At 47.0% G+C, this 26,364-nt stretch overlaps 1 protein-coding gene across 2 annotated transcripts in view; it reads right to left on the bottom strand.

Moving 5' to 3' along the window:
* LOC308580090 (inactive dipeptidyl peptidase 10-like) overlaps positions 1-26,364 on the bottom strand; it is a 58,736-nt gene that overhangs the window by 12,138 nt on the left and 20,234 nt on the right. Inside the window, exons 7-20 of one of the 2 annotated variants that reach the window (XM_081181306.1) lie at positions 25,025-25,106; positions 23,064-23,184; positions 21,609-21,763; positions 19,645-19,742; positions 17,055-17,178; positions 15,724-15,762; positions 14,114-14,221; positions 12,496-12,587; positions 12,343-12,390; positions 6,823-6,941; positions 5,653-5,700; positions 4,330-4,428; positions 4,108-4,174; positions 909-1,103 (exon numbers count right to left, since the gene is read on the bottom strand). In XM_081181306.1, coding sequence (XP_081037432.1) covers positions 909-1,103; positions 4,108-4,174; positions 4,330-4,428; positions 5,653-5,700; positions 6,823-6,941; positions 12,343-12,390; positions 12,496-12,587; positions 14,114-14,221; positions 15,724-15,762; positions 17,055-17,178; positions 19,645-19,742; positions 21,609-21,763; positions 23,064-23,184; positions 25,025-25,106 — 1,395 coding nt within the window. The remainder of the gene's footprint in view (positions 1-908; positions 1,104-4,107; positions 4,175-4,329; positions 4,429-5,652; positions 5,701-6,822; positions 6,942-12,342; positions 12,391-12,495; positions 12,588-14,113; positions 14,222-15,723; positions 15,763-17,054; positions 17,179-19,644; positions 19,743-21,608; positions 21,764-23,063; positions 23,185-25,024; positions 25,107-26,364) is intronic. The other variant, XM_081181307.1, reaches the window with a different exon arrangement.

Below are 26,364 nucleotides of genomic sequence, written 5' to 3'. Positions count from 1 at the left end.
AAGAGTTGAATCTGCCTCTTGTCTCAAGGGATGATCGTGGCTGGCTGATACGGAAGTAGTGATCAAATTTTTTTCTTTCAACTGGTATGCAGACTCAGGAGCGGGAGATAGGTTTGGAATTACTGGCTCACATCCCATAATCTATCCTGTGGAACAGGGGTCACTAACGTGGTGCCCACGGGCACCAGCGTGCCCACCAGGACCTCCTATTAAGCCCACAAAAGATCTCAGTAAACATCTCAAAAATCCATAATGCATGAGAGACGGTTTGCTCTTCCTGCTCAGTTCCTGGTTGAATTAGCTCCGCTTCTCCTACACTGAGAACACCCCCTCTTTAAACATGCCTACATTTAACTGGATGCCAAGATAGGACACCCACCCTCTCTCCCATTCTGAGCAGGAGAAGGACTCAAAGAACTTCTCTCTGCGAGAGCGCACAGTGATGGCTGATGGAGGTGCACATTCCCCACTGAAGGGGCTGATTCTGTCTTCTTCTGCTCTTTTAGATGTAGCGGCCATTTTGTTTTACGCTACACCCGCCCCCCATTTTGTGACTGGCACCCATGGCACACACTCAAAATTCCAAATGTGCCCACTGGCCCCCCAACCTCAGTGAACCCTGCTGTAGACCCAAGACATTTTGCTGCTTGAGGCAGAGCTTCTGTCTCCTTTCCAACCCTAGGTTCATTGTCCCCAAGACTGGCTAAGTTATTTGGCACCTGAGACAGAAAAGCCCACAACTGCCTCTCTCGCTGCTGGCAAAAATAGAACAACGATAAATCGACGAGCAAAGACTTTGCCGTCCCTTTCAGAGTACGCCCCAAACCAGCTTCCTCACTCTACCTAATAGCAGGGCCGGCCCTGTGTTAGAGCAATAGTATTAAAATGTGAGGCTCAGGCGTCCTTACCGCATGAGAGCTACATGGTCCTTGACATCCAAGGAGCCCAGCTGGCGGCTGACGTCATGCAGCAGCTTGAGTCCTTGGTTTCTTGATCCCCGGGCATCAAATCGGACCACCACAGCACCCAAAGAGCTAGACAGGACGGTGTCCCAATCAAGGTGGAATTCCTCAGTGGCCAGCTGGCCTCCTGGGGATTCTGGGCTGGGGGGAAAAAGCAATCAGAGGTTAGAACATGGATTAATGTTACACCTACCAGCTAGTGGCCTAGGATATGTTTGCACCTGAAGTGGAACCCAAACCAACAGCTCTGGGACGGAGCTCTTTTTTTTAAATTTTAATTTTTTTACAAATTTCCACAGGGATAGCAGGGTGGAAAGCTACCTCTGCCATAATTCCCTGTCAAAATGAAGGTTCCCCTCTCCCTCCCAGTCCACTTTCTCCCCCTATCTGCACTGGCTGCAGCAACGTAGACATCTTCTAGCTCAGTGTTTCCCAACCTTTTTTGGGCAAAGGCACACTTGTTTGAGGAAAAAAATCTCGCGGCACACCACCATTACAGCCCCGTGACGTCAGCGCGCAGCGTCACGCCGGGAGGGACGCACGAAAGTGAAAGTTTTCAATTTTTTTCCCTCCCCCTTGCCGGGGAACCTCCAAGCTTTGGGGGTGGGGGGGGGAGGAGGCAGCAAAGTGAGGGACTGAGGGACGGCGGCAGCTGAGGCGGCGGCTGTTGTGGTGGTGGCGGCGATAGCGGGCGGAGGAGGGGGCGGCGGCGGGGCCGAGGTGGCCGGCGGCGGCGGGGGAGGCGGCGGCGGGTGGAGCAGGAGGGCGGCCGAGGCCGGTGAGGGAGTAGGGTTGCCCGGGGCTTGAGGAGCCGTCGCCGGGAGTTGCTGCTGCTGTTGTTGCTGCTGCTGCCCGGACATGCCGGCCTCCTCCTCGTCCGCTGTCTCGCGCTCCTCCCTTTTGCACGCGCCGCCCCGCCGCCGCCCCATTGGCTGGGTCCTGTCAGCTGATCCTGTGTTATTTCCTGTGTGTGTGTGTGAGGGGAGAATGGAGAGAGAAACCTTGGCACCACCACCGCGGAGCCGCCCCCGGCTCGACGCGGATCCTCGCCGCCGCCGCCTCTCACCGCCCGACTCGCCCGCCTCCCTCCCACGGCACACCAGCCAACTTCTCACGGCACACTAGTGTGCCGCGGAACACCGGTTGGGAAACACTGTTCTAGCTTGCTCCTCTCCCTGCTGATTCATTAATGAATTCACAGCTGTGAGGACAAAACGGCATGGAGGCAAGGCTAAGCTGGGATGCCACTCACAGCTAGGGATGGAAGGAACAGTCAGTTAGAGTTCTCTCTGTTTCCGATTTCTCCAGTCTCAAATCTGGCTCTTCGCATTCCTGCAGCAGTTTATGGATTTTCTCTTTTGGAAACCGCCCAAAAATTATTCAGATTCTTAGTTTAACCCCACCCCCCAAACCCAACAAACACATTTCTGTATGCAGTTTTGCTTAATGGACACACTTCTGCAAGAAGACATTTTTTGCATGCCATTCCCACTAACATTTAAATCAGGGGTCAGCAAACTTTTTCAGCAGGGGCCAGTCCACTGTCCCTCAGACCTTGTGGGGGGGCCGGACTATATTTTTTTTTGGGGGGGGGAATGAACGAATTCCTATGCCCCATAAATAACCCAGGGATGCTTTTTTAAATAAAAGCACACATTCTACTCATGTAAAAACACACTGATTCCCGGACTGTCCACGGGGTGGATTTAGAAGGCGATCTGGCCCCCGGGCCTTAGTTTGCCTACCCATGATTTACCGTATTTTTCGCTCTATAGGACGCACTTTCCCCCCTCCAAAAATGAAGGGGAAATGTGTGTGCATCCTATGGGGCGAATGCAGGCTTTCGCTGAAGCCTGGAGAGTGAGAGGGGTCGGTGCTTGCTCTCCAGGCTTCAGGAAGCTATCCGCAAGCCTTCAGAGTGCGGCAGGAGTTCCTGCCGGGCTCCGAAGGCTTGTGGATAGCAGCCTGTTCTGGGGGCTGGGGTGGGGGGAAGCTCGGGCTTCCCCTGCCCCCAGCCCCGCAAGCTCCGGGAGTGGCGGCGAGGTTGCGTGCAATCTTGCCGCTGCTCCTGGACCTGTTCTGGGGGCTCGGGTCAGGGGAAGCTTGGGCTAAAAGCGAAGCCAAGACAGCGAGCAGGATCCATCCCTCTTGCTGTCTTGGCGTCTGCCAAAGCTGCGTGCAGCCTCTCCCAGCTGGAGAGGTTGTGCGTGGCTAAAGAGGAAACCAAGACAGCCAGCGGGATGGATCCTGCTCGCTGTCTTGGCTTCGTTTTTAGCCGCAGGGCTGGGGCGGGGGAAGCCCGAGCTTTTTAGCCGCGGGGGTTCTTTGCACTTTGGGGCTGGGGGGGAAATAAACTTTTCCCCCTTAATTCCCCCCCAAAAAACTAGGTGAGCCCTATGGTCCGGTGTGCCCTATGGAGCGAAAAATACGGTAAATCTTTGTGCATGCTTTCTCCTAATGTATGCATTTTTATAAGCATTGATCAATTGAACAGCTGCATTGCGAAAACAGACTACCGTATTTTTCGCTCTATAGGACGCACTTTTTCCCCTTCAAAAATGAAGGGGAAATGTGTGTGCATCCTATGGAGCGAAGACGCCATAGCCCCGCGACCCTCTCCTGGCTTTAGAGGTGACGCGCGGCTATGACAGGAGCCTCTCCGCTGCGCCTTTCCGCTGCTCCCTGACCTGCTCTTTGGGGCTGGTGGTGGGCTCCCCCCCCCCGCTAGCCCCAAAGAGCAGGTCGAAAGGAACCTGAAGCCTGGAGAGTGAGAGGGGTCAGTGCACACCGACCCCTCTCGCTCTCCAGGCTTCCAAGGTAGCCACCTGAACGCATCTTAAACGGCACCTTGTGTTAGAGCGGGAAAACAAGAGGGGGAAAGTTCTCCCCCTCTCTGCGCAGCGCCTCCTGCCACTTCGCTGAAGGGGCGCTGGGCAGAGAGGGGGAGAATTTTTTTTTCTTGTTCTCCCCCCTCTAAAACAAAGTGCCTCCTATTGTCCGGTGCGTCGTATGGTGCAAAAAATACGGTAAGTGCAAAATCCAGAGAGCGGGGTTATTTTTGGTTTAGTTTCGGAATGTGCAGATTGGATAACTTTGCCTTTAAATGAAATCTGAATCTTATTTCTCTCTCCTCCCCACTACTCACAGCAGCAGTAGCAATGGACAGAAGGCACACTGGTGTGGCGGCGGCAGGGTCACACGCACAGACAGGTCTGAGTTGTAAGGGAAACAAGAAAAAATATGTGACTGAATATAGGAGGAGAGGCCTTTGGTCTCAATCCAGTAGCATGCTTCTTATGATCACAGCCATGCAATGAACTTCCTGTGAGGGGCTTGGGAAGTAGAGGGACAACCTTTGCATCCTCACCGTAGTTAGCAAGTCGAAACGACCTGAATTCCACCAACGGCATCTCTTTATGCATAAGGGCATCTTGCAAAAGGCGGTTCTCTTCCAGGAGAAGGAAGTCTGGGAGCCAGGAATGAGACAGATACCAACACAGTTAGTAGCACTTGGGCAACTCCCTACATAAGTCAGTTGTGGATGCCAGTCTTTTAGAAACAGTAGTTCCCCCATAAATATAGCAGATCTCTGGAACTCACTGATGCAGGATGTTGCGATAACGAGGGTCAAAGCTGCCTTTAAAAAGCTGACCTTGAATTCAAGGGAATAGGGCTTAACTGCAGCTATTAGGCACAAGGCTAAAAGTGTTTCCTCATTATGTAACTCACGTGGGAAGTAAATTACAACCGTTATTGAGACCAAGGTGAACAACGTAGCAAATATGTTTTCATATAACACAGAACTCTTCTTTGAGGAGATTTCACCCCTCCCATATCCAAGAATCTGTTGATGTTCTCTGCTGATTCTCCAGAGAGGAGGGGGTGGTTTCTGCTCTCTACTTATTCCGCTCCAACCTCATGTCAGAGAGAGAGACTGAGTGTTAGAGAGAGATCGTGTGTATAGATAAGGTTGCTGATAAGAGCAGCTGCAGACACTCAGTGCAGTTCAGCATTTTCGCTTAGACCTCATTTAGCTCTGTACATAGTTGTGTATTATAGTTGTAGATAGAATAAAAGAAGATATTCTACAGAGCTGCTCTCCGAGTCGTTTATGCTCTGCTATACTCTGCTATGCTCTGCTGTGCGACGACTGTCTTCTTGTGGAAGTGAATCCGGTGCTCACAACTCTAAGCTGTGAGTCCACAGCACTTTGACCTGTTCCTGTGCAGAAGGTGGTCTCTGGAAGTGCTACCCAGCTCGCCTAGCCCAGTCGGGGCTGAAGTGTATGAGTCTAGTTAGTGGCACTGGCTCAAGGGTGATGCTGACATCCTTTAGGTTGGGGCAGAAAAGCAGGTGGACAACTTCCCTTTGGACACAGAAAAATCAGCCACGATCAGCTCAGAGCTGATCAGACACACAGAACGAGAACATGGCCCACATAGTCTCCCCAAACTGATTTCACCTGCTCCTGTGATCTGTTGAGAGATCAGTGCAGAGAAAAGCACTGGATACATGAAGACAGATGGGTTCAGATACGCCAAACCAATGCACACACAGTCACCAAATCAGAACCACAACACAAATATACTGTGTCTCAGAAAGTATCCAGATCATATTTACCACCACCCATCAGACTAACACTGTTTGTTTGTTTTTAAAGCAAACCCCCCCCCTCAAATCTGATACTCACCACGGGGGTTAGCTGTGCGGTGAACAGAGACTTGAGGGACTCCAGGCCCTGTGGGGTGGAGAAAACTCAGGTCAGTAGTAAACAAACCATTGGCCATGTTGGGCAATTCACAAGATAAGAACTGGACACTGTTACATGCATACAGGACTTGCTTAAGTGAATGAGTTGTGTTGCTTCGAGACCATCTGTCTCTTTCTTTCCTTCATTAGACTTTGAACCCCTTGAAAAAGGGATCTATCATTTTCCCCTTTTCTTTTTGCTCATAGAATTGGCAACATCTTCATAGCCAGCCCTGAGTAGCGTCTGGCTCTAGATAAAATGTGTATGTGTGTGTGTGTATCTAAATGCACGCACACAGTTTGTGTGCCCTACTGAAAATTCCATCCTTCCCAAATCTGAAGACTGTTTAAGTAAGTTAAGAGGGCATTCCTATTTGTTTGCAATTTTTTTGGACTTTACAACATAGCTGTCAACTTACAGATTTGAAAATAAGGGACCAGCAGCCTCGAAAATAAGGGATCAGCAACCAAAATAAGGGATTTTCAGAGCACGGGTATGTTCGACTTCTGAGCTTCTCCGAGCCAAAGGCAGAAAGCCCAGCCAGCGGCCAAACGAAGCCTCAAGCGGTGGTTCCCACAGCGCAGCAACCCAGCAAAGAGGATGCAGCAAGGAAAACCAGCGTCACCTCTCCGCTGGGAAGCGCTGAGCAAAGGCGAGTCCCCAGGCAATGCGACTGATTTGATCGGCACAAGGCATGCAAGCTCCACCCCCCAGTCGTTCTTAGACTCCTTACTGGGTGAGCAACGCAGCCAAGCAACACAGTTGGAGCCTCCCTCCTCCCTGGCCGGCAGGGAGGGAGGGAGAGGAGCTGCTTCCTTCAAAACCCGGGAAATTTAAGGGACATCATCAATAAGGGACAGCAGCGGGACACGGCGCTGGGATAAGGGATTTTTCTGCCAAATAAGGGACGGTTGACAGCTATGCTTTACAAGCAGTCAGAGTGTGCATGCATCAACATTTCAGCTTTCTATCCATCATGGAAGGTACCTTAACAGTTTTGATCCATCCACCAGACAGGCCCAAATGTCATAATAAAAGCAGATATAAATATATGTATTTGGGTAAATCTGCAAGTTTGTCTTGCACCTGTCTTCCCTTGCCGAAACCCACCTTTGCAGAACAATATAAAATGCCCCATCCTGGGGCTGAAACGGACATCTACAAAGGAGCAGCCGGGCTGCAGGCCGCAGGTCACACAGGTGCGGTTGAAGGAGCTGTCAAGTTCAACACTGCCCAGGAAGAGGAGGAGAAGGACATATTGAGAAGCCTTTCCCTTTCACCCCCAAGACAGAGGGGGTGCCATGGCTTCCTCTCAGCCCCAGTGATGCCCTCATTACCCATAGTGAGCCAAAGTGCTGCAGTATTGAAAACTAGAGTTGGATGTTGGAAAATCAAGTTCAAAGGATACAACGCGCAGAAGCATATGAAAACCTGAACTGGAACAGTGAGCTATATATGGGTATAAGGTAAAGGTAAAGGGAGCCCTGACCAATAGGTCCAGTCGTGACTGACTCTGGGGTTGCGGCGCTCATCTTGCTTTATTGGCCGAGGGAGCCAGCGTACAGCTTCCGGGTCATGTGGCCAGCATGACTAAGCCACTTCTGGCGAACCAGAGCAGTGCACGGAAACGCCGTTTACCTTCCCGCCGGAGTGGTACCTATTTATCTACTTGCACTTTGACGTGCTTTTGAACAGCTAGGTTGGCAGGAGCAGGGACCGAACAACGGGAGCTCACCCCGTCGTGGGGATTCGAACCGCTGACCTTCTGATTGGCAAGTCCTAGACTCTGTGGTTTAACCCACAGCACCACCCGCTTCCCAATGGTATATTACCACATAAAAAAAAAAATGTACTTAGTGGGCAGAGATGGAACCTGCTACACCCCCATCCTATAGATCAGGGTTTCCCAAACTTGGGTCTCCAGCTGCTTTAGGACTACAACTCCCATCATCGCTAACTAGCAGGACCAGTGATCAGGGATGATGGGAACTGTAGTCCAAAACCAGCTGGAGACCCAAGTTTGGAAAATACTGCTATAGATGCATTAATTGAAATTGACAGAGGAGCAGCACCTTAACACATGAAAAATGCTTTTTTAAAAAAAATTCAACTCAGTGGAATTTTTCTATTTCAGTCCGAATATTTCATTTGCCCTGAATAGTCTGACTAGGAAGGATGGGTGAGATTCGGGATTCGGGATGTAATTCCACCTGAATGCCACTAGGTGACAGCAATTTCACACAGGCAAAAACGTTCCTTTTTAACCAGGCCTTTGGTTGATCTAATTTACATCCTATGCCCTTTTAAAATGTGTTTTTTTTTCCAGGGGGGGGCTATTGGGTTGTTTTTGTTTTTATTAGTTATTTTGTGGTTTTATATCTTGATTTTATTTTGCAAACTGCCCTGAAACCCCTAGGTAATAAATTCAATAATAATAATAATAATAATAATAATAATAATAATAATAATAATAATTTACTATTCGTCTGGCTCATAAACATTAGAACGGGCAAGGCTCTAGACCAGATTCAGACCCTTATATACCTCTAGTGTGGAAGGAATACCGTATTTTTCGCTCTATAACACGCACCAGACCATAACACGAACATAGTTTTTAGAGGAGGAAAACAAGAAAAAAATATTCTAAACGAAATAGTAGATATACGATTTTTGTGGTTTGTGCTGTGGCCACAGACATGTGATCTGACAGTGAGTTTGGAGTAGCCCAATGCAAAAATCCTGAGGATCCATGCTTTGTAACCACGGAGGAGGGAAGGAAGGGGAACCATGGATCCTCTGCTCACGACTGCAGCAGATCCCCCTGCCACCCGCAGGCATTCGCTCCATAACACGCACAGACATTTCCCCTTACTTTCTAGGAGGAAAAAAGTGAGTGTTATGGTGCAAAAAATACGGTACTTCTCTTCCTTGAGGGGGCCACTGAGAAGTAGAGGAGAATTAACAGGGACACATTTCCCCTGCCTCTCTTCCGACACAGGCCTTCATACAGGGTGACCAAATCCATTTGTGTGTCAAAACCAGGCCCCGATTGAAATGGATCTAGAGAATCAGTTTCCTCCATGACCACCTGCTCAAGAACCTTGCCCAAGAAGGGGAGATTGGCAGTTGGCCAGTAATTACGATACTTAGATTTTCAAACTGAGGGAGGCTTTTTTTCAGGAGTGGTTTTACCATTGCCTCCTTCGAGCTGGCAGGGACTATCCCCTCTCGTAAGGAGATATTAACCACAGCCCTGGAGGTGACAGAAGGGGGTGTCCTCTCCATAGCTGTCAACTTTTCCCTTTCCTTGCAAGGAATCCTATTCAGAATAAGGGAATTTCCCTTAAAATAAGGGAAACGTTGACAGCTATGGTCCTCTCCCTGATAGTTTTTATCAGCCAAGAGGGTTCAGAGTGCAAGTGTTTTGTTATTTGTATGAAAATTTGGAAATTCGTGGAAGGGAATTTGGATCGACTTTAGAAAAAATGTTTTAAGAATGCGTATTGATGTATAAGTATTGATGTTTAAGTTTGGATAAGGTAAAATTGGTTTTTTTTAAATGAACTAAATTAAATGAAAATAAGATTAGCAAAAATAAATTGAGGAAATGGATGAAAGAGAAAAAGTAAAATAATAATACGTTAAATTAAATTATTAAGTTAAAGTTGAGAAATAAGTAATAAGGATTTGCTGAGCTAATAATTTGAATTGGAATACAAGAAGGGAAGGTGTGAGGAGGTCTGAGAAATAAGTTAAAAGAAATAAGCATTTGAAACTTTATGTGTTTTTAATTGTTTTTAAGTTTTATATTTTTGTATGTCTGTTATATATTTTTTTCTTTTTTGTTGTGGTTGTTTATTTTTGTTTTTGTTTCATTATAGAAAATGCTAATAAATATATATTAAAAAAAATAGAGTGCAAGTGGTCGCCCTGTCCGGTCCAAGCACCTTGTCCGCATCCTCGAGCCTTACCAACTCAAAGTCATCCAACGTAACAGGACTAGACAGTGCTCTGGACACTTCTTGAGATTCACTTGCAGATGCAAGTGATTTGATCCTCAAAATGCTTTGCAAAGAAGTCACAGCATGGTACCATGGGACTGATTGATTGATTGATTGATTATTTATTTATTTAATATACCGCCCTATACCCAGGGGGTGTGTGTCTCAGGGTGCTTCACATAATAAAATCAAGATATAAAACCACAAAATACATAATAAAAATAAAAACAACAACCCAATAAAGGTAAAGGTAAAGGGACCCCTGACCATTAGGTCCAGTCGTGACCAACTCTGGGGTTGCAGCGCTCATCTCGCTTTATTGGCCGAGGGAGCCAGCGTACAGCTTCCGGGTCATGTGGCCAGCATGACTAAGCCGTTTCTGGCGAACCAGAGCAGCGCATGGAAGTGCCATTTACCTTCCTGCCGGAGCGGTACCTATTTATCTACTTGCACTTTGATGTGCTTTTGAACTGCTAGGTTGGCAGGAGCAGGGACCGAGCAACGGGAGCTTACCCCGTTGCGGGGATTCCAACCGCTGACCTTCTGATCGGCAAGTCCTAGGCTCTGTGGTTTAACCCACCGCGCCACCCGCGTCCCGAACAACCCAATAGCCCCCCCCAAAAAACACATTTTAAAAGGGCATAGGATGTAAATCAGATCAACCCAAGGCCTAGTTAAAAAGAAACGCCTAAAGGTATATAATGAAGGCGCCAGGCGAACTTCCCTGGGGAGAGCATTCCACAGATGGGGAGCTACTGCAGAGAAGGCCGTGTTCTCATGTTGCCACCCTCCGGACCTCTCAAGGAGGAGGCACACGAAGAAGGGCCTCAGAAGATGATCTCAGTGTCTGGGTAGGTTCATGTGGAAAGAGGTGGTCCTTGAAGTATTGCTGTCCTGAGTCTTTTAAGGTTTTATAGGTCCAAACCTATTGGGCCCGGAAACTAATTGGTAGCCAGTGCATTCGGACCAGGATCGGTGTAATATGCTCAAACTGTCTTGATCCAGTGAGCAAGCTGGCTGCTGAATTCTGCACTAGCTGGAGTTTCCGAACCGTCTTCAGAGACAGCCCTATGTATAACGCATTGCAGTAATCTAGACTTGAGGTTACGAGAGCATAGACAACAGTAGTTAGGCTATCCCTGTCTAGTTAGGGACATAGCTGGGCCGCCAGCCGAAGCTGATGGAAGGCACTCTGGGCCATTGAGGCCACCTGAGCCTCGAGCGACAGCAAAGGATCCAGGAGGACCCACAAGCTACGAACCTGCTCCTTTGGGTGGAAGCGTAACCCCATCAAGAGCAGGCGACCTCCCACCCATCTGGTCTAGGGAACCACCCACTAACAGTGCCTCATTCTTATCTGCACTGAGTTTCAGTTTGTTGGCTCTCATCCAGTCCATTACTGAGGCCAAGACATTGGGATTTGTCACATCCTTCTTTGCAGAAAGAAGTATGATGAAACTCAGTGGTAAAACACCATTATGAGACAGACTATGTTGCGAGATTAATAGCCATAGGGAGAGGTGAGCCTTTACTCTGTTATCATATTTGTACTCTAAGTTTGACTCGGCACATCTTCCCTGGAAAGGCTAATTTATGGTGCAACTTGTCTGGGAAAATTAATGAGCAAATGCCTAGATTTTATTTCATCGGAACTGAAAAAATGGCGTCTGCCACCCGAGGAGGACTTTTGGATCAGCATGTCAAGATTTATTGCAAACAAAAGACTTACCAGCTTTAAAAAAAAGGGAGAGCCTTACACAGAAGTACAGTGGTGCCCCGCAAGACGAATGCCTCGCAAGACGAAAAACCCGCTAGACGAAAGGGTTTTCCGTTTTTCGATGCGCTTCGCAAGACGAATTTCCCTATGGGCTTGCTTCGCAAAACGAAAAAGTCTTGCGAGTCTTGCGATTCCCCCCCCCTTTTCTAAGCTGCTAAGCCGCTAATAGCCTTTTAGCCGCTAAGCCGCTAAGCCTTTAATAGCTGCTAAACTGCTAAACCGCTAATAGCGCTAATCCACTAAGCCGCTAATAGGGTTGCTTCGCAAGACGAAAAAACCGCTAGACGAAGAGACTCGCGGAACGGATTAATTTCGTCTTGCGAGGCACCACTGTATAATATTGCTTACTTTAACTGGCCTGTGGAAACAACTCAGAGGCTATGAAGAAGAAAAAGGATAACAACAAGAAGATTGGAAGATGGGACTGGTGAACAATAAAAGCAGCAGAAATATGAGATGATTGGGCCCTACTGAACTCGAAGCATGGCAAAATATTTGGACTTTATGATTTGTATTGATATAATTTGGAATAATTAATGTGATATGATTGTTAAATAGAAAACTTAATAAAAATTATTATATATAAAAAAGAAACTCAGTGGTAAAACAGACCCTAAATATTTGGAGGGGGGGTGTTACAAGAAAAAATAGCTTAGTGAGCATTGAGGATACTTAATGGGCACAAAATACTGACTGACAGCGGTGGGGAGACACAGAAAGCTGGAACAATGGTGGAATAGAGTTTCCTGGAATATGGCATGGCTGGTTAGCTGGAACCCTGAACAGAAGGTCCTATTTGTGCTCTGTATAAATTCCAAGCATTATTAGCAGGGCACGAGCCAGAATACTCACCTGTATAAATGTTTGGAGCTGAGCCTGTCTTCAGAACTCAGGAAATATCTAAGGAAAAGGAGAGTGTCAGCAAGGACATAGTTTTCCCCACCTACTTCCATCTGGAGGAGCTGCTCTGGGGCACGGATAGGACCATGGCCTCCGGGTACTCACAGCCGTTTGCTCTTCTCATCATAGGCCAGGATCCTGGTGACGTCCCAGGTCCCAGAGGTCAGGAGGCGCACGCTGCTCTCTTTGCGACTGGGCTGACAGGAGAAAGAAGGGGTAGAGAAGACTCACATGTGTCATCACAATCCAGGTGTTGTTGCTATCTTCCCACCACTGTTCCCCTCTGTTCCTGCAGACGGACATGCAAAACCCAAGCAAACTCAAGATATTCACCGGCTGAACTTCTGCATATTGGGTTGCTATTCCATGTCTAGTTAAAGGGGGTGGGGTGGGGTAGGAATCCTAGATGGAAAATGATTATTGTTCTTGAAGCTGGGGTTTCATGGTACAGTGGTACCTCGGGTTAAGTACTTAATTCGTTCCAGAGGTCCGTTCTTAACCTGAAACTGTTCTTAACCTGAAGCACCACTTTAGCTAATGGGGCCTCCTGCTGCCGCCGCGCCGCCAGAGCACGATTTCTGTTCTCATCCTGAAGCAAAGTTCTTAACCCGAGGTACTATTTCTGGGTTAGCGGAGTCTGTAACCTGAAGTGTATGTAACCTGAAGCGTATGTAACCCGAGGTACCACTGTATATTGAATATTTTCCTTCAGACTGAGCTGAGGATCACAGTAAAGGGCACACTCTTTTTCTCCAGTTTCCTGTGCATATTGTCTCTCACACATCATTCCAGTTTCCTTATTAACCGTTCCCTTTAGTCTTCCTTCTCCCCCCAGTGCCCAGTCTGTGGTTCCTCCTTTTCCAGTTTGTTATGTACTGAGTTGAATAGGATCCAAAATGCAGCTGTCCGATTGGTCCTAGAACAATAGGATCCAGAATGCAGCAGTCTGATTGATCCTAGAACAATAGGATCCAGAATGCAGCAGTCTGAATGGTTCACAGGAGCCACCTAATCCAGCTCCAGGTGGAAGTGAATCCGCAACCTGATTGGCCTACAGGAGAATTCCAGAATTAGCCAATCATGTGGGGCCCATTGCGTAAATAATGTATATAAAGCAGACATTCTGGGGGAACTTCCATTCCTCCTCACCACTATGAGCTGAATAAAGAGCATGAAATCCACTCTCGACTCCGAGTATATTTCACCGTTACTACCATGCCGTGAACCACAGAGAGTTTCCAAGTTTTGCTTTTGGTTTTCTTGACAGGGCTGCTGTGCCTTTAATACCAGGCACCAGCCAACATGGTGCCCACCAGAGATGTTTTCGTTGGGCTCTCAATTCCCAGCAGCCCCAGCTGGCATGGCCTATGGCCAGGGATTCTGGGAGCTGTAGTCCATCAACACCTGAAAGTCACCAAGTTAGGTACCCCGAAAAATTCATAAGGCATCTTTCGGGGTACCTAACTTGGTGACTTTCAGGTGTTGATGGACTACAGCTCCCAGAATTTCAAAATTCAGCCAAAATCTGCACACCATCCTAGAGGTACAAGTTGCCCAACCCTGCTTTCAAATGTCTCATGGGACATGGCATAAGATGTGAGGCCAGCAGGCATAGGGAGAAGCAAACAGCAACTTCTGTAGGAAGCCGTTCCTCGTCTGAAAATGGGGGGTTTAAAAGTTGGCAGTCACATGCAGCAGGTGGTTATCGGGTAGCTAAATTTACCTGCGTGGAAAGCATGGTGACGTGGTGGAATTCTCCACGAGGCCCTTGCTTCACAGGCACCGGCAGAAAAAGGGTCTCGGCGTCTTCAGAAAAGATAGGCATTCCTTGCTGGGATACATAGGAAGGAAGGTGTGAATGCATTGCTGGATACTCAGGTGAGTGTTTGATATTATTGTTGTTGTTGTTGTTGTTGTTACAGTGGTACCTCAGGTTAAGTACTTAATTCATTCCGGAGGTCCGTTCTTAACCTGAAACTGTTCTTAACCTGAAGAAGAAGAGTTTGGATTTGATACCCCGCTTTACCACTACCCGAAGGAGTCTCAAAGCGGCTAACATTCTCCTTTCCCTACCTGAAGCACCACTTTAGCTAATGGGGCCTCCCACTGCCACCACACCACCGGAGCATGATTTCTGTTCTCACCCTGAAGCAAAGTTTTTAACCTGAGGTACTATTTCTGGGGGAGTGGCGTCTGTAACCTGAAGCGTATGTAACCTGAAGCGTATGTAACCCGAGGTACCACTGTATTTGTATACTGCCCTATACCCGCAGACCTGAGGGCGGTAACAACATAAAAATCACAATATAAAAACAGAAAATACAAAACAAAAGCAACCCAATAATGCCCCCTGCCCATTACATTTTAAAAGGCTATGAACTGAAACCGGAGACGCTATATGTACCTTTCCTTACTTATTTGTTTGTTTTGTATCACAAAAAAAAGCTTCAATAAAAATTCTAGGGGAAAGGGGGCATTTGGATGTCAATCAGCCAAAGGCCTTGTTAAAGAGGAACGTTTTTGCCTGATGCCCATTATTATTATTATTATTATTATTATTATTATTATTATTAGACCTCTGATGGGTGTGGGCCGTCCCCCTTCTCTGCCCGTGTGCCTCCCTAACCCAGATGGTGGCTTTACTGTTGTCCAGGAGGCTGCCCTTCTTAAAAACAGACTCTAGGCACTTCAGGTAAACTCACACAGAAACAACGTAAGTTTACTAAACTGGGAGCCCTGCTTACACCTCGGCCTCCAAGCCCACTTTGGCTAGCTCTTGCTTTTTGTTTTGTACAGCGGTGTACAGCGGTGTACAGCTGGTCATGTGGCCAGCATGACTAAGCCGCTTCTGGCGAACCAGAGCAGCGCACGGAAGTGCCATTTACCTTCCCGCCAGAGCAGTACCTATTTATCTACTTGCACTTTGATGTGCTTTTGAACTGCTAGGTTGGCAGGAGCAGGGACTGAGCAATGGGAGCTCACCCCGTCGCGGGGATTGGAACCGCCAACCTTCTGATCAGCAAGTCATAGGCTCTGTGGTTTAACCCACAGCGCCACCCACGTCCCTTTTAGCTGCTACTGCTTTTCTGCCATCAGCCGGGAGCAAAACTAGCTTATTCTGGATAGCAAACATTTACAACTTGGGTCTTTTAGGTTACCTGACATCCCTTGCTAAATGAATGGTCATTTATTGTTTGTGATGATGATTGACATGGACATTTTGAAGAAATATATATATATATATATAAACAGCAATTTCCTGATGAGATGTGGGAATGTAGCTGGCCTGGCACAGGGAATAATAAAGGAATAGAATGATCTCAAGCCTCTTACCTGCATGTCCACCCAGAAATCTGATGTCACTTTGTATCTCTAAGAGGATGCAAAACGTGGTTAGCAAAGCGTTTGGGAGAAAATAGGACAAAACTTCACCCTGGTACCTCATACTAGACCCCCCAACCACAACCCCACTCCTGTACAATGGACGCTCGGGTTGCGAATGTGATCTGTGCGGGAGGCACGTTTGCAACCCGCAGCGCCGCGTCTGCACATGCGCGGGTTGCGATTCAGCACTTCTGTGCATGTGCAAAGCGCGATTTAGCATTGCTGCACATGCGTCAGTGTCAAAACCCGGAAGTAACTCGTTCCGGTACTTCAGGGTTTCGGTACGTCCGTATCCCGAAAACGCGCAACCTGAAGCGTCTGTAACCCGAGGTATGACTGTATTCTTTATTAACTCCCTGAGGTACTAAATTAGAACCCTCTAGGGCACAAGGAGAAGGGGACTACAGAGGACAAGATGGTTGGATAGTGTTCTCGAAACTACCAGCATGAGTTTGACTAAACTGCAGGAGGCAGTGGAAGACAGAAGTGCCTGGCGTTCTCTGGTCCATGGGGTCACGAAGAGTAGGACACGACTAAACGACTAAACAACAGCAACAACATCCTCCATTTCATGAAAGGATGCATTTAAAAGGTGTATTTTGAAAGGCTTTCTAAAGAATGGCTTTAAAAGGTAGCTATAGTACAAACTCCATACATAGAAACCCAGTTCTCTCACACACAGAAGTACATGAGGGACAATTTTGGTATAGTTGTTAAATGCCACGATCTGGAAGACCAGGTGTCAAGCCCCCAATTCTGCTATCAAGCTCACTGGGGCCAGTCACCATCCCTTAGCTCAGGCACCCCCAAACTCAGCCCTCCAGATGTTTTGGGACTACAATTCCCATCATCCCTGACCACTGGTCCTGTTAGCTAGGGATGATGGGAGTTGTAGTCCCAAAACATCTGGAGGGCCAAGTTTGGGGGTACCTGTCTTAGCCTAACCCACCTCACAGGGTTGTTGTGAGGTGGGGGAGAATCGGGTGCACGCCACTTTGAGCACCTTGCAGGAAAGGTGGGATAGAGGAATGTCCTAACGAAATAATACGGGTGTATTATAATACAGTGGTACCTCTAGATACGAACGGGATCCGTTCCGGAGCCCTGTTCGCATCTAGAGGTAAACGTATCTAGTGATGGCACGTCTGCGCACGCGCGCATCGCTTTTTGCCGCTTCTGCGCATGACGAACGCGCAACTCGAACTTCTGCGCAACTCGAACGCGTTCAACTTGAAGCAAATTTAACCTGAGGTATGACTGTACTTAGTAATGGAGCTCACCTCGGTGCATGTCCCTGTGGCAGCTTCACAAAGACTCAGCACGGACATGTTCTGCGGCCTATTTAACCATCGCACAGCCAAGCGGGAGTGTCCCACCCATTTTACCATGGTGATGTAATATTCCCTGGAAAGAGAGCAGTAGTGAAACCAGCATGCTTCGGATGGCGGAAACTAAACAGTCTTGGCTCCCTCAGGGGTCATTTGGCAAAAAGTTCACCAATCCATTAGCCGACCAGCATGTCCAGGCCCCTTTCTTTGTATTCTTGCCCTGTGCCGGACAGGAAGTACAAAAAAAAACAGAGCAAGCTTCTGAACTGACCGGCACAGAGAGATATCAAAGAATTTGGTTTGAGAGCGAAAACAGCAATGGCTGCACTTTGCACGTTCTTCTGAGCTCAGTAAAGGAAATATGACCGGCATTCGCTAGCGTCGTTTTTTCAGTCTGCAAATGTTAGGTAAATAATTACAGGTTGCATGTGGACTAGCAGTGGTGGACGCCATAGGAGCTGGTTCCTAGGGGCAGTAGGGACTTTGGCCGCCACAATAAAATATTTGAGGGGACTAGGCCCCCACAAAGTTGATGGGCATTTCCATTTAAATGGGTGTGTGCACCACATCATGTGATAGATGATGTAGGGTGGGGCTTACCTCGGCCCCCACAATATTTTACTCAAGCTGGCACCCCCTGTTGGACGCTATACATTAAAGCAGGAGTGGGAAACCTGTTGCCCTTGTTATAAGAATTCTAAGTTCTCCAATATAGAATAAAAAGGTAAAGGGACCCCTGACCATTAGGTCCAGTCGTGACCGACTCTGGGGTTGCGGTGCTCATCTCGCTTTATTGGCCGAGGGAGCCGGCGTACAGCTTCCGGGTCATGTGGCCAGCATGATTAAGCTGCTTCTGGTGAACCAGAGCAGCGTACGGAAACACTGTTTACCTTCCCGCCGGAGCAGTACCTATTTATCTACTTGCACTTTGACGTGCTTTCGAACTGTGAGGTTGGCAGGAGCTGGGATCGAGCAATGGGAGCTCACCCTGTCGCGGGGATTTGAACCGCCAACCTTCTGATCGGCAAGCCCTAGGCTCTGTGGTTTAACCCACAGCGCCACCCGCGTCCCCCAATATAGAATAAATATTCATAAATGCACACATATCTAAATATATAAACCATGTGTCTGAAATAGCATGGGAGAGCAATCCTGAAGCCATTCTGACTCTCCCAATGACCTCAGATATTCCTCTGTAGTAAGGGAAGCCTTCCCATTGTCTTTTCGCTTACAAATCCTATCTTAAGGGCATATTTGTTTATGAATAGGGTGAGGCTGTGACCTGGATTCAGGAACTAAAGTACTAACCATCACAAAAGAATGGCCAGGCTGCTCAGGTAATGCAATCAGTGACTATTGTCAGGTATCCTGGCAGACAGGATTTCTGGTATAGATTGCCTCCTGTGATGTATGTATGTATGATTGGGGGGTGGTCTTTTGCTAAGGGCAATGTCAAAGTCTTTAAAGGTTCCTGCACACTTTTGTTCAGGGCCTCTCCCTCCTTGGGAGGGGGGCAGGGAACTCTGTTGTAACAGAAATAAGAAATATCTGCCTTGTTTTCCACTGGATCCTGCCTCCATTCATTTTCCTCTGACCAGTCATGGACTTAGGGGACTCAGAGTCCCATTGGGGAGTTGGGCAGCAAAAGCAAAACCCCAATTTTTACATCACCCTTCAAGCACAGCCCCTTATACATCATATTAGAGTAGTCCAGGTGGGAGGTCAACAGAGCATGGTGGTGATGACACAGCAGCAGCAACAACGAAACAAGAAGAAATTCCGACGAAAGAAGAATGGCAGACGAAATTAATGGGCTATGCAGAATTGGACAAAATGACAGGAAGGATTTGAAACCTGCGGGACCAGAGATTTACAGAAGATTGGAAGAAGTACATGAATTATTTGAAGAGCAACTGTAATCAACAAATTACGCTAGTAGGACTACAAGAAGTTTTGTAAGGAGAAATATCCAAAGTGTTACAAAGTAGAAAAAGACAGAGATATTGGTTATGAGTTTGAAATGTAATAGGGAAGATAAGAAATGCATACTGAGAGATTAGATTGGAAAGTTTTCAGACAGGATTGATGGAAGTCAAAAATTTGAATAAGATGTAAAAGTATGTTTAATTACTGTTGAAAATGATATGTTAAAAAAACTATATACACACACACACACACACACACACACACACACATATAAAAACAGCAACAGCAACAATAGCAGCAGCAAATTTTTACAGACATAAGCGGTGGTACTCAGGGGTACACATACCCCTAATCATTTTGTGACTCTTTGTACTTTTGTCCATTTACTGTATTTATTTTTCCTGATTTGAACTATAAAATGGTGATTTTCTTGAGTCAAAATGAGATTAATCCTAAAGATTTTTTTAAAGAAAAAACACACCGGGTATAAGGAGAACGAATTTGGATCGGAAGTGTGGCCACACGGCTCAAAGGAGACGCTTCCTGAACTTGCAGCTGCTTGGATAAACGGAAACAAAATTCCACCAGGCAACCCCGACCCTCCCTTCTCCTTCACCTGCCCTGGAAGGATTCCGGAGGTAGGAGCTCCTGCAGGTGAAGCGCTCCAGATAGGTTCACCACAAAGAGTTGGACAGAAGGGATGGGCTGTCCGGCCTGAGAAGAGAAGAGAAAGGGGAGAGACAGGAGGAAGTCAAGGGCAGGGAACAAAATATGTGAACAAGTCAGGGTGGGAGGTCAACATGCAACAGCAGGAGCTGTCATCAGTCATAAGCATTCATGCACTAATAGACAGGCCTGTGGTACAAGCAAACCATATTCCATAGGAATGGGGAACCTGTGACCCTCTAGATGTTGTTGGACTACAGATCCCATGAGCACTAGCTAGGATGGCTAGGGATAATGGAATGTTGGGAAACTGTGTACGTGCAGCTACTCACACAGAGTCAATTAAGGTTTGGCTGGTGATAACAGAGGCATGGAGACAGCTCCCTGATTGGTCAAGCTCTCTCAAGGGAGTGAGAATTAATGGCCTACTAACTGGAATGTGTTCAGAGTTCAGTGTGTCAGTGAGTGTAGGAGTTGTGAGTCGTGACAGAAAGAGCTAGCTAAAGATCTGTGTTTTGTTCCTGTAAATAGTCCACTGTATATAATAAACACCTAACTACAAGTTCCTGGTTCCTGCTTCGTCTATCCTGTCTGCAGTCAAGTCGCCAATTGCTTCCATGGATTCTGCGTTTACTCTGCTAGGTCTGGCCAAGGTCCTGCAACTAGTCAGAAAGTTGCGAAACACCAATAGGTTTTGCCAATAGGTTATGGGCCCAGATTGGCGCAGATTGGTTGTAGTTTAGCAACATATTTAGGACTACAGGTTCCTCATTGCTTGCTTTGAGGTGCCAAGAGTCTACACCTGGCTCTACAAACCCTTAAGACCAGACCCTCCAAATGTCCCTATTTTCCAGAATTTACAGAAGCTATTTTGGTTTCTGATTTGATCCTGGAATGTCTCGCTTTTCCTTAGTACGTCTCTATTTTCATCAGAGAGATGTTGGACAGCTGTGTAAGACAGGTGTGGGGAACCGTTGTCCCTCCTGATGTTACAGAACTACAACCCTCATCATCCTCGGCCATTGGCCATGTTTTCTGGGGCAGATGGGAGTTGTAGTTCAACAAAATCTGGAGGCCCAAAGGCTCCCCTCGCACCCGATTTGAGAGGATAAATGTGCAAAGTTAGATCAGCAAAAAACATGCAGGTTGGTTGGTTGCTCTAAGGCAGGCATGGCCAAACTTGGTCCTCCAGCTGTTTTGGGACTACAATTCCCATCATCCGTGACCACTGGTCCTGTCAGCTAGGGATGATGGGAGTTGTAGTCCCAAAACAGCTGGAGGGCTAAGTGTGGCCATGCCTGCTCTAAGGTCATCTAAACACCCTTGTGACTGTTGGCCTCCCTCTAGTCCACCCCTTGTATGGGAGGATAGAAGCTTAGTTGTCAACCGTCCCTTATTTGGTGGGAAAGTCCCTTATTCCAGCGCTGTGTCCTGCTGCTGTCCCTTATTGATGATGTCTCTTAAATTTCCCGGGTTTCAAAGGAAGTAGCTCTTCTCCCTCCCTCCCTGCCGGCCAGGGAGGAGGGAGGCTCCAACTGTGTTGCTTGGCTGTGTTGCCCACCCAATAAGGAGTCTAAGAACAACTGGGGGGTGGAGCTTGCATGCCTTATGCCGATCAAATCGGCCGCGTTGCCTGGGGACTCGCCTTTGCTCAGCGCTTCCCAGTGGAGAGGTGACGGTGGTTTTCCCTGCTGCATCCCCTTTGCCGGGTTGCTGCGCTGTGGGAACCACCGCTTGAGGCTTTGTTTGGCTGCTGGCTGTTCTTTCTGCCTTTGGCTCGGAGGGGCTCAGAAATTGAACATACCTGTGCCTGGAAAATCCCTTATTTTGGCTGCTGATCCCTTATTTTCGAGGCTGCTGGTCCCTTATTTTCAAATCTGTAAGTTGACAGCTATGGATAGAAGTGGGGCTCACCTTAGGATAGGGATAGTGTTGGCTGGTAGGGTATTTTCCTCCAAGAAACTGGGGCAGTTCCATCTTTGGCACCAGGGAGTTGTTGATGGAAAGATAGGCTAGCCACATGCTGTCAGGGGAACACCAGTGAGCGCTGGCAGTCTGCAGGATCTCCTCTTGGAAGCAAGGGGGGGATATCAGATATGAGTATCAAGCAGTAAACCACGACTGCTGGAGCCCACCTGCCTTTCCTCATGAGAATTGCAGAATGCACGCAGAATGCACAAAGGGGCGCTCTTTGTCTCCGAAAGCATCCACGTCTGTTACTTTCACCTAGATTACTTGTTCAGACCCCTCCCCTCTCATTCACCCATAATTTTCAGGCCTCAACAGGCAGGTCACTCTGAATGGTTCTACCAATGCCATCCCTGAAAGCAGCATGTTTATTTCTGGAAAGGTTAAATAAGGAAATAGCTCCCCCTGCAGGCCATGGAAGACACAACTGGCCAATGGATTTCACTGCACTTCGGAGTGCTTCATTTACCGTACTTTTTGTCCTATAGGACGCACTGGCCCATAGGACGCACCTAGTTTTCAGGGGAGGAAATCAAGGGGGGAAATATGATCCCCCCCCCCGCAGCTCTGGGAGCAGTGGACAGGCTGCACGCAGCCTGTGCGCTACTCCAAGACCTTCTTCCTGTTTTTGCGGGAGGTGGCGGAATTCCCCCACCTCCCGCAAAAGCCCACAGGAGCCGCGCACGACTCCTGTGGGCTTTTCGACCAGGAGGGAGAAGGGACTGAAACGGCCAGTCAGTCCCTTCTCCATCCCTGGGGAAAAGCCCCCAAGCTCTCTAAAAGCTGCACGGCTCCTACGGGCTTTTCTACGAGGTGGGGGAATTCCCCCCATCCTTTGGGGCTGGCGATGGGCGAAGCGTCGCTTTCTCCCACCGCCAGCCTCAAAGAGCAGACTCTCCTGGCTTCAGCGGAAGCAACGCGAAGCCTCCGGAGCGCAGGCTTCGGAGGCTTCGTGTTGCTATCGCTGAAGCCAAGGAGCCTGCATTCGCCCCATAAGACGCACACACATTTCCCCTTCATTTTTGGAGGGAAAAAAGTGCGTCTTATAGGGCGAAAAATACGGTAACTTAAATTAAACTGAACTAAGTCTTTATCAATGTTTTGCTGAGTTCTTAAAAGACAGGAGAAAGTGCTCCTAAATGGCCATTAATCACCACTGTATGAACTCAGAGGGGAATTGAGAGGAACTATTTTTTGTTTATTTCATAAAATTTGTACACTGCTCGATTGTTAAAAAAAAAAAGCCCTCAGAAGTAAAGGCAAGACTTTTAAAATCACAGTTGTGTGAAAGCATTCTACTGTGTTATTTCGGCACTGCAAAGCGGATGGGACGATGCCACCCCCTAGAAGACTGCTGCCCCAAGTCTCCTAACTGTGTTCATAGAGCCTTGACCTACTCACCTTCATATAGCCAGTCAGCAATCCCATTGAAGAAAACTGCTTGGCGTCCAGATGTGGTGATGCGTTTGGCCCGGCTGGAGACTCCAGGCTGATAATAAATGTCGTTATCCAGGATAAACACCTGGGAAGGGAATAAATCAGTAAGATGACTGGATCAGCTCGTCTGAAACTTCTGGTTCTATGATCGCTACCAGGGATGCAATTCAGTAATTTTAGATTCTATACTGAATTGTATAGAATTGGGGGCTTCCCAATTCAGACAGCAAGGCGTATTCCCTCCTTTACTTCAAAATGTGTTAAGCCAACCCTGCTCTATTTTCAATTTGTCACCCCCGCTCCCCAAGTGTTATGTACTGAGTTGAATAGGATCCAAAATGCAGCAGTCTGATTGGTCCTAGAACAATAGGATTCAGAATGCAGCAGTCTGATTGGTCCTAGAACAATGCAGCAGTATGATTGGTCCGCAGGAGCCACCCAATCCAGCTCCAGGTGGAAGTGAATCCACAACCTGATTGGCATACAGGAGAATCCCGGAATTAGCCAATCACGTGGGCCCATTGTGTAAATAATGTATATTAAGCAGATATTGTGGGGGAACTTCCATTCCTCCTCACCACTATGAGCTGAATAAAGGGCATGAAATCCACTCTCGATATATTTCACCAAGTCAGCAGAGTTCTTCTGCCGTAAAGTCCTGCCCCAGTGGCACCACGGATGATCACAGCAACTTTCTAGGGAGGCTAACCTTAACTAAATAGGTTGGGGAGCCAAAGAGCAACTTCACAGGCAAATTGCTGGCTTATGTTGCCGTTATCCACTAGGGATCCCTTCTCCAGGTCTTGCCCACAGGGATCAACTGTTGTTGTTGTTGCTGCTGCTGCTGCTGCAGCAGCAGCCATGCTCACAAAGCTCTAACTCAAACTGCTGAGGATGGAAATCAAGTCAGAGGCCAACCTGTGTTGTTCTTGGTTGTGACATATGCAATCGGCAACGAGAAAACTACCGTTGGACAAACCTTGCCAGAGATTGGGGTGGGAAGGAAACAGAGGCAAACTGAAAATGTCCTGCTAATCCATCCCCCCAATTAGTACAAACTAGGGCTGCTTTAATTTGTCAGATTAAATCAAATAAACAAGGAATATTCGGTGTTATGTTGGAGGGGATGCCAGGAAACAGGGAATTATGTTCACACGTGGTGGGGGTGGAAATATGTACACTTTTTTTCGACAAAGGGTGCTTAAGGGGATAACAGAAATCACTGGGTTAATGCTAACCAAAAGTCCAGAGGTAGCGTTATTTTCAATTTACGATGGGTTGGAAGGTTCGCAGGCTATGAAGGACTTGCTCACAAATTTATTGACAGCTGCACAAATTATTATAGCTAAGAAGTGGAAATGGCAAGCAGAATATAAAATGGAAGAATGGCATAAAGAGGTGTAGGATATTGCTATTAATTATAAATTAACATGTGCCATTAAGGTAAGATGGGAAATATGCAGGATAAATGATTTTGAGGGTGTTTGTGTAATTTGTACTGTTAAAATAGAAAGGGGTCAAACCATTGCAAGAGGTGTTGAAATTTTGGGAGGTTGGATAGTTACAATGGAATGGTCTCAGTGGTGGGGTGCACATTTTTATTCTTATTTATTTAAGATTATTTCTTTAATAAAAAATTTATAAATTACAAAAATAAAAATAAACTAGGGCTGCTGCCTGAATAACACAAATTTGCAGTCAACAACTTGCTTTTCAGGTAATGAATTAATTTGGTGGGCAAGACAGCTCTGTATTATTATTCCAAAATTATTCCAAAAAAGAGAGGAAAGAATGGGGGTGGTTAGGGTGGGGGAAAGCAATCAATGCCCCCAGTACCAGCCACCTGAGGTGGCAGCCTCACTCTACCTAATGGCAGAGCTGGCCCTGAATTTATGAAAATGTAAATAAATTGAATAGGTACTTACCAGCTGGTTATCCTGGGCTCCCCAGACTGCATATTGCAGACGAACAGTATCTGCCTTGGGCACATCGAGGTTGCTGGTCTCTCTGGAAAAGGAAACATGAGACCACTTTCCTGCAGGAGAATTATTTGGGAAGTGTGGCAGGCGGAAAGAGTGCAGTAGGGCCTCTTATGCTAATGCCTGGTCCACTGTTAGCAAGACTGTGTAATTTGGGGGGGGGGGTAAGAGAGACTAAACAAGGGATTACGGTAATCTATTAGTCCCTCTCCAAAGCTAAAAGGGAATTTTGCAAAAATAACCGAACATATACCGCCGTAGATACTTTGTAGTTGCAACAAACAGCTTCAAATTTTTGATTTATGGTGTGTGCTTTTAATAAAGTAGGGACAAGGAAACTGCCCCACCCAGCACAGCCAAGAGTCAGGGTCATTTGGGGACCCCGCAGCGTCCCTCGTCCTTGAATATATTCAATATTACAAAAACATAATCTAGGCTTAAGTACATAAATACAAAGTAAAGTGAAAGTGAAACAACCATTAAGTTTATGGTACAGCGCTGAAACCATGGGGTTGGGAACTACAAACCAGAGCAGAAATATTTGGTGCTGAACAATCAATGACGCGGCCTTGTTTACTTAAAGATCCGGAGGACTAACCCAATGGGAAAAGGCTGAAGATATCTGTGTAAATTCAGGAATATATTTCACAAGTTACAAGACTCCAGCACAGCGAGAACTTCTGGGTAAGAATTAATGTGAAACCTGAGTGTAGTATTATAAGATGTGACAAACCCCTCATGCGGTTTCCGCACACAGTACATGCTGGGAACTCAGCTGTGTACTCATTGAGCGAAAAATCCTAAGTATGCAATCGCTGAGCACTGTAATCTGCTAATGGATTTCACATTAATTCCTATGCATAGACCGTAATGCCTATTGAGAGATTTCGTAATGGCAAATTGGCTGTCAGCCTACAGGAAAGCAGGAAGGGTGTTTTTTAAAATAAAAATAAAAAAGATCTCTTTATTTAAATGTTCTTTTAACAAGCATAACTAATTACATAATTACTAAGACCACAAAGTATTACAAACACCGGTTTTTTTTAAAAAAAAATGTAAAGGGTGTCAGAATGAAGAATATGTGTGTTTATGTTAAAAGCTGCTCTGCCAATCCACAGCAGTAGGGTAATAATATTTGGTACTCAAAACACATGTGACCCAGGTCCCAAAGGTTGTGGACCCCTTTAAGATATAGAAGTGGGGCATACATGATGGAATAGATGCAAATAACAATACAGCAAATAAAGACCTTGTTCTATTTGAATAAATTCGTCCTATGGTGCGGG

This window comes from Podarcis bocagei (genome assembly GCF_964188305.1).
Source record: "Podarcis bocagei genome assembly, chromosome: 2".
NCBI lineage: Eukaryota > Metazoa > Chordata > Lepidosauria > Squamata > Lacertidae > Podarcis > Podarcis bocagei.
The sequence above is the reverse complement of the archived record's forward strand: the minus strand, read 5'-3'. Positions and strand labels throughout refer to the sequence as shown.